The 8,724-nt window shown below is 41.4% G+C and overlaps 1 protein-coding gene across 6 annotated transcripts in view; it reads right to left on the bottom strand.

The window, feature by feature from the left end:
- Positions 1–233: 233 nt before the first annotated feature.
- Positions 234–8,724, bottom strand: part of LOC128741164 (paired amphipathic helix protein Sin3a) — a 40,260-nt gene continuing 31,769 nt past the window's right edge. For all 6 annotated transcript variants that reach the window (XM_053836773.1, XM_053836772.1, XM_053836778.1 and 3 more), the window contains exons 7-11: positions 5,082–5,411; positions 4,804–5,010; positions 4,541–4,735; positions 1,534–2,052; positions 234–1,466 (exon numbers count right to left, since the gene is read on the bottom strand). In XM_053836773.1, coding sequence (XP_053692748.1) covers positions 1,221–1,466; positions 1,534–2,052; positions 4,541–4,735; positions 4,804–5,010; positions 5,082–5,411 — 1,497 coding nt within the window. In that variant the 3' untranslated portion in view covers positions 234–1,220. The remainder of the gene's footprint in view (positions 1,467–1,533; positions 2,053–4,540; positions 4,736–4,803; positions 5,011–5,081; positions 5,412–8,724) is intronic.

The raw sequence follows: 8,724 nt of genomic DNA, 5'->3' as shown, positions 1-8,724 counted from the left end.
GCTAGAAGAATACATTCCGCTATTTCACGTGATGAAAATTTCTTACGGAAAACAATATTGACGGTCACGGCATACTGCGATCCTAATAGCGTATACAAGTGGGTCGATCAGGGTTATTACGTTTCGACGACGGTTCATCAGTTCAGGAATCAGTTAAAGAGGTAGTGATCCTTGAGTGTGGGTCATGTGACAGGAACAAAAATCACAATAGAACGACGTTGTTTTCAAATAACTTTACATTTATTGATGCAGTTTTTTGCCTTTTAAATATTCACATTACTGTAGTAGTTGTTGTATTCACAGGGGAAAATATTTTAACTCTTATCGTTTACTACTCCTAATATTATACTTGTGTTGTTTTGTTTTTACTTTACCTAACCACTAGAAAAAGGAAAATAGTTGCTCGGGGGACAAGTAAAAGTAATTTGTTTGTTTATGATGTATGAATGAGATTTTTGCTTATTTTCCGCTTGTGTTTTTCCGACTGTGCCCCATCGCCATCGGAACTGTTCCGTTCGGAAATGTCTACGATGATGCACACGGCGGTTTGGATTGGACCGATTTGTCTTACTCTCTAACAGAATCTACTGCTGCTTGCTACGTTTACCCGTTCGGGTAATTTATTACCTTCTTATCTGTTTACTAGTAAATGTACAACACACAACGGAAGTGGCTAATTCTATTTAACGAGCTCATCAAATAGCGTAATGAAAAACAGTTCTCTCTATTCAGTACTAATGTCTAGAATATAATTATTACTTTTTTTTTATCAATAGTTCAACTCTTATCGATTTTCAAAACCCACTAGTAATTTACTTCAATTGTACAGGTTGATTAGTTTTTTGTATTTTTCTTTTTCATAAAGGTTAAAACTCTGCTTACATAGTAATCAATTCAATAAAAGAAAAGGGAAGATCGATAATAAAACGATTTTCTTTTAAAACAAAAAAGAAAATAAAGGAAACGTTCACTTCGGAGGCCTGTTCCGTACAACGGTCTACGCTGTACTGGGGGGGTGGGGGGCTGGCCGTCAGAAGCAAACGCACAAATCGCGGCAAAGTATTTTTCTGCATTGTAATACTTTCTTCTCATAGTTGTTTGTATGGTGTTCTCCGTAGTAGTAGTAGTACAAGGGAACTTGTACTGTTTTTTTACTTACCTTCTCCACTACCACCCCATTAGGTAGTTGTGTCTCGGAAGGCGGTACGGTAGGATTGGATTTAGCAGCCCAGATGGTCGGTCGCTTTTTCCACCACCTTGTAACGATTGTACGGCATGTATGGCGTCCGACTGGTGTCGTTGGTTTGCTGAATCACGGTCACATTCTTTACCAGATCGAAGCGCGAGCCCCCGAGCAGCCAATCGTTGCACTGACTGCGCTGGGCCTCGCTAACGTTCCGATCCAGCCACCGCTGGACGAACGCGTCGAAGCGCTGGTGCATGGTTTTCGTTACCGCCGGGTGGGTCTGAGAGAAAAAATGTTTGTTTTTAGTAAATTAGTACAGTTTCAAAGGTAGGGTGGGGAAAACCAACCTGTCTCGCCCGCAGTAACGATTTGCGTTTGTAGAAGATGCGATCCTTGTTTTGTACGTAGCTGATCTTGTAGTTGTTGACGTTCAATCTGAACTGCTCCCGATCGTCGACGTAGTAATTCTGGTCCCCATTGCTGCTGGGTAACCGTTCCGGCGGTGTCTTATTCTTACTGTTCCAGATCGCAACGATGGCGGCGTCTTCGCCGGCTTTTTTACTGGTGTTATTATTGTTGTTGTTGTTATTATTGGTGCCGACCTCGCTGGCGGAGGCGGAGGCACCGGCAACGGTGTTGTTATTTTTCGGACCGACGGTTGTCGTTCCCCCACTGACCAGAGGAGATTTAGTATCCCGATCTGTGCCGCTGCCACTACTGTCCACCGTTGTTGTGGAATCCGTGGAGGTTGCGGCGTTCGGTGCCGCAGCCGTTTGCAACGCTTCCGCCGCAGTGGCGGAATCGGGTTTACATCTGCGAAGATTTCGCTGCAGGAACAGGGCTTTCCGGGGACCACCGGCGAAGTTCTGTTTCGGTAAGAGGATAAAATAAACGGGTGATTAGTGGCCACCGGTGTTGCAAAAGAAAGCGTGATTATACATCTAGATGTCGTAGCAAAAAAGTAATCATGCGAATGAATAAATTCCCAGAATTTCCGAATTGAAATCATGCCTCGTAAGAAACGAAAGTTTTTCCGTGAACTAATAAATACCAAAGAAGCCAACCAACCAAAAATAAGTCTAGATACTGGAAGCAGATGAAACTAAAATTACACCGAAAGTTGCGAAATGTAAAACAATAAAATTACATTGATTCCTCTTCTGGACTAACATTTCCTTTTTCAGGCATTTTTAGGCGGTTATAACGGTTACGATTTGTGGCGGTTCGAAATACACTCTTTGCTAAGTAGTACCAGGTCAAACTTAAGATTAATTTATCGGTTTAATTTTAGTTGCAATTTATTCGTTAAAGGTTTACGAGAAATGCACGACTGGCGTAACGAGTAAAACAAAACAATCTTTCCTAAATAAACATTTCGTTTTAGAGTTGACACTTGGTTTATAGCATTGCCTGCTTAGTTTTTTATTTTCGAAAATTGTTTAGTTTAGGATTGAGCAAAAAGAAAATAGAATTACTGCCGAGACTCAACGAAAAAAAATATAATGAAACAACATGTAGAAAAGATACCCCACCGACTCCGTATTAAAGTGTTTATCGTATGCAAAACAATAAAACAAATACATGGGACTTGGTTTTACAACAAAAGGTAACAGAAAAGAATAATAGTTTCAAAATCATAGGAGAGCGTAAGTTGAAAATTCTAGATGATACCTACTCAGGATTATTTGCTGATCACTGCGCGCTCTTTATTTTTCTTTCTTCGGAATGAACGCTTAAAAACCCGACGATAGAGTCGTGACTGGCGACAGTTTTAACTGACACACAACGATCAAATAAAAGTCTAGCTGATTCAATTTGAAGTTCACAGGATGCGTACTATTTATTTCATAGATCTAAAAGTTTTGCTTTTCTAACACAATAAATTACACCATTTCGTAGTGACGGAGAATTATAAATAGTTCGTGGAATATGATTCAACATTTTTAAGTCTGATATACATTTTCGTTTTTATTTGGAGTACACTTTTAAGTTGTCATTTAATGTCTTTATAGTTTTTTTTACGGTGTTGCATTTTAAAACACTTCACTTTTACCGAAAATAAACACTTTCAGCGTTTAACTTCCGCATTCAATTGCAAAATATTGCAGTCACCGGTTATTTGCTTCACTGGATTTAGTTTTTCGCAATGTTAAAAAAATATCAGCTAAATTCCCTTACTTTCGAAAGGATATTGTTAAAAAAATTACGAACTACACAGAGTCAAATACTGTCTTATTTCTTTCACCACTGCTGATGTAAGAGGAAAGAAAAAATACTACCGTTGATCGGTTCCCAAACTAATTGGATTCAAACTGATCTTTCGTTCTAATACTTAGTTTCCGCTTTGGATATCTCAACTAAACTTTTTACACTTCTTAGATTCCTACGAGAAAAAAGTACTACATACTTTGCCCCAGAACTAGCTAAAAAATGCACATCACATTTTTTTTCATTATTTTTACCACATAATAATGTAGCTCGTGCAAAGAAAAAACAATGCTACGATGAGAATCGATATAGTCTAGCTGCGCTAGCAACGCGTTTCGGTTCCTCTCGATATTATAGGGGAAAGATAGGTTGTGGTAGATGTAATAGTAGTAGTAGTAGCAACAGTAGTTAGGCTCTAGCATGATCGGGATGGTTGATTTCGTGCTAATAATAATGTATGCTCTTCTCCTGGCTAAATGTGCTTTTCTGTGCGATTGTTATTTACAACTGAATCTCTTGTATCTGTGTGTGTGTGTGCTTCACACACACACACACCACCGCCCGCTCCTACGAGTGGGCAATCTTTCTATACGCTCTAACCATCTACGCGATTTGTCTACTGAATATCGTTTCGATTCATTCATTCATTCTTTCTTGTTTGACCTGGCACAGAGAAAAAAAGATCGATGCGAAGAGAAAGCTCAAATTAGTGGATTATGTTCTGAATACTGAGACAAAAAGGATATTACGACGATCCCATCCAAGTCGAGGAGGGACAGTATCGGAACAAATACGCCAAACAATAGAGAAGGAAAGAAAGGAAGGCGCCAAAATGTTTAACCATGAGAGTAAAAAAACTCAAAAGAACGGAAACAAATTCCCGAAGGATGAGACTAAAAGTTAACGAAGGATGAACTGATGCTTTTATAGACTGATAAATATTTACAGAAAAAGAAAACTGGAAATTTTCGCGTGTCAATTTGTGCACCACTTCACAAAGTAGTAAGGTATGTAGTAGTTATAGTAGTAATAGTAGTAGTAGTAGGTGTGTAGTGCGCGAACGAAAAAACAAAACAAACGAACATCATCCTCATCATCATCATCATCATCATATCGTCATCAAACGGTACTGCCGCTACTACTTACCAGCTCATCGTCCGGTTTTTCCGTCTTAATCTCCACATTCAGACTGGCACCGCTTTCGCTGCCGGTTCCGACGGCGGCCGGATTCGCCAGCCGATCGACGTAATTGCTGAAATTTTGCGCGTTCTTAAAGTTCTGCGCCGTATCGTCACTTTCCGTGTCCAGCAGTTCTATCGTTACCCGACAGTCGATTTTGTACTGTTTGAAAAAAGGAAAATCGAAAAGGATTAGTGTCTGTCCCACCTGCATTTCTTTACACTACTTACAATGTAAACTTTGAAGCAATTTTCTTCATGCAGAGCGGACTCGGCCTTTCGCTGGTAGGCCAACTCGTTGGCTACCCGCCGATTGGCGGTGCGGCAGAGTCCACCCGCACCACCTTTACGCTGCTCCAGAAGGAACAATTCTACACATTCGAGCGCACCACGTTCCGTAACGCAGTGCTGCAATTGACGTACTGCATTTTGCACAACCTACGTAGAAAAAAAAAGATCAGCAATAACTAAGCATTCAAGCTTCGCAAAGTCTCAACCGACTGACTTACCCTATCGAGAGTAAATGCAATGTAGGCATGAATGCCAAACATCTCCCGCAGGGAGTCCTCGTAATTGCCGGCCTCCATGTTGCCGTCCAGGACGTTCTTCAGCATCTCCAGGAAGGTGATGTAGAATTCTTCGACCTTGATGTCGCTCTTCGGTTTCAGCCGCAGCGCGGTTGCCGTGCTGTTGGTGCGCGTGCTCTGATAGGCACGCTCCTCGGTGGCAATGATCTGTGCCCGCTCGTAGATGGTTCGTAACCGTTCGCACAGGATCGCGTGTAACCGCAGGAATAGGTACCAGTTGTTGTTGGTGAAGAAAAGGGTGTATGCTTCTTCCTGTTGTTTTTGGGGAGAGGAAAACGTTTGGTTATTAAGAGAAAGCAACATGTTCTGCTAATTAATTACAGGGGTTTAATCTTTTGAACTTTTGTACTTTTATTTAAGAACTAGGATAATAATGGCGCTGTCCCAAGATAGGTCTACAGCACATATTAAGCAGTGTGTAATGTAGGCGTTCGCGGTAGTCTTCAGAAACCACAAACCTAAGAGCCGACATGGCATCCAGTAACATCAAATTCCTGCGCGGCAAGTGCACATTATTTACGAGAATCCACCGCTGAACCCCAACAACCTTGCGCCTCACCGTGGTAAAAAAGATTGATTCATCAATCACCCCAAGGATCCTAAAACAGGCTCCGTAAATCACAGGGGAAGTGACCAGCCTCTAATTTTAGCTAAAACTAATCTTGCGGCATGTCAAAACTTTTAAAATTTTATTGACATTTGCTGTCCGTTTGATTGTCCTATTAATAACAGATCCCAGAAGCCTAGAATTTCAAATCTTCAATAATGTAATGGTAACCAACAAACATGCCTTGTCTCTCCTAAGATACTATAAACACCTTTGTTTCATGACCATGCCCCCTCCGTCGATTGCAAAAAAACTACCGTTATAAAAAAGTATAGTACAAATCTTTATTGTGCTCCAATAAAGAGCCGCATTGCGGTGGTCCCTAAGAACCAGAGACCATTATCGAATATAAGACATAACAAGAGCCATTATTTAAGATTTCTGCAGCGACAAATAGTATTGCAACAGAATAATACAGGGTGGTAAGAAATAACAGACTTTTTACTTTTAATGCCTGATATCACTTCGGATCTCCTTATATGTACATTCAATTTGATATAGAATCAGACAGTTTCTAAAGTTTCGAATTTGGTCTAGCACTCGCTTAACCACCACTTTAAGTCGGCCAGGAGGAGGAATACAAACCGGTGATTGTGTAGTTCAGTGCGCACCAGCTGAACAATTTAATTTTATTTCACCATCTTCGACTACGTCGTACAGACTGTATACTTAATAACACATTACACATCGAACACATTACAAACGTCGGCGAAGGAACGCAATTAGACAATAAAACAATTATTATTCACACCATAATTTGTTCTGTGGAATTGGATGGCCAATAACGGTGGATTTCGTAGCCGACGAGGAGTTCAATTCCACGGTATCTGGTACAGGAGCTCCGGGCAAGCCACATTGCCTGTTATAAGGTCGAATATAAATAGATGCTGCTGTTTGACACGCCGGAATGCGAGTGTATCCAGGCTAATCAGTTGACAACATTCTATGTAACTGGGAAGATTGACTGGATCATTCCACGGCAGCTGACGCAAGGCGAATCGCAAAGTTTTTTTTCTGAATTCGCTCAATCGCAAGGATCTGTGTTACGTGTGCAGGAGCCCAAACCGGAGAAGCATACTCCAAAATGCTGCGGCGTACGAGAGAGCAATATAGCGTTTTGCGGCAATAAACGTCAGTGAATCCAACGTCACATAAAACCAAGCACGGTGTATGCTTTAGCAGTGACTCTACTTATATGCTCATCGAACCTCAATTTAGAGTCGATAGTAACGCCTAGGTCGAGAATAGAGTTAACACGTTCCAGACAATCCGATCCCATGCTGTATTGATGAAGAAAAACAGTGCTACGGCGACTGTATGATATTACTTTACACTTATTGCTGTTAACACGCATCCCATTGTCACTGCACCAGACTAGCAGACGATTAATATCGTCCTGTAATGCGACACAATCGGCAGGGGCAGCAATCACCCGAAAATTTTTTAGATCGTCGGCAAACGATAATTTCGATGATGCCAGCAGCTCGATCAGGTCATTAATATAAATTATAAAGATGAGCGGGCCAAACACACTGCCTTGAGGGACACCAGACGATATGTCAAATGTTCTGGAGCACGCGGAGTTTACTGTAACGAATGCTTTGCGATCGGATAAGTATGAGTAAAGCCATTCGGTAAACCATGAGGGAAATCCGATGTAGTTCAGTTTTTCAATAATGAGGTTGTGTGGTACAGTATGAAAAGCTTTCGCAAAATCAAAACAGATCGTATCCACTTGCCGCTTAGCTTCTACCTCACGTGATATCGCTGTGACGTAGCACATAAGATTTGATGTTGTCGAACGATGCTTCATAAATCCATGCTGGCTGTTAGAGATGATCGGTGCAACTGACCTGTATATAGTTGTATGGAGTAGTTTTTCGAATACCTTGCTGAGGCTGCAAAGTATAGATATGCCACGGTAATTGGTGACCGATTTGTAACTTCCGGACTTATGGATCGGCACGATGGACGCCATTTTCCATGCATTTGGGAACGATCCACTACTGATTGAGCGGTTAAAAACAGCGGTAATCGGCGCAGTTTTTTAAAAATACTGGTGGTAGACTGTCTGTTCCGGGTCCTTTCGATGAATCGAGATCTTCAAGAGTTTTCCGAACCTCGTCTATAGAAAACTGCACTAGTGGTAGATTAATATCACGGAACGATATATGCTCGAAGCAGTTGTGTCGCTGGACTGGTGATGCTTTACCAAATACGCCCTCGAAAAACGTAGCGAAAAGATTAGCTGATTCTGAGCTCGAGTGAGAAGTTGTTCCTTCGAAGTTGACCGACGGAGGAATATTGTTGCCAGTTTTACGAACGTTTCTTAACAAAATTCATGAAACAGGAGGGGTCCTGTTTAACGGCAGACTGAATCCTTAGCAAATAGTTGTCATATGTTGCGGTAAGGACAGCTTTGTACTCATCCTCACGCTCCCGAAGTTTAGCTCTATCGGATTCGCTTTTAGTAAAGAATTATTGGTTGCGCTTTTTACGGAGGTTGTTGCGAAGGTTTCGAAGCTGAGGGGTCCACCACGGTTGCTTGAAGTTGGAGACACTTGTCTTTTTTTGGGCACATGTCTAGTGATAACACCTAAAAGTGAATCACAGACAGCAAATAGCATCTAGTCAACTGAGTCAGTGTTAGAAAATCGATTGTCCCACTCCATGTCCGCAAAAGTAAAGTTCAACAGATCATAGTCACATGCAGAGTAGTCAAATCTGATCTGATCAACTTGGTCGTCAGTAATTGTCGCGTCCATCTTGTCAAGTAATAAAATGAATGGTTCGTGATGATAGTCGACAGGCAACAGTGGAAAGGCCAGTTCTACTATATCAAGATACTCTGGGGTATTGATAAATACCAGGTCCAAGAGCCTACCATTCGTGTTGACAATGAAATGGGCCTAGCACTTATCGACTTTGCTGCCTCCCGTAAGTAGTACCACCTTCCAC

The sequence above is a fragment of the Sabethes cyaneus genome, chromosome 3 (genome assembly GCF_943734655.1).
Source record: "Sabethes cyaneus chromosome 3, idSabCyanKW18_F2, whole genome shotgun sequence".
In the NCBI taxonomy this organism is placed as follows: Eukaryota; Metazoa; Arthropoda; class Insecta; order Diptera; family Culicidae; genus Sabethes; species Sabethes cyaneus.
Note: the sequence above shows the minus strand (reverse complement) of the source record. Positions and strands in the feature narration are given on the sequence as shown.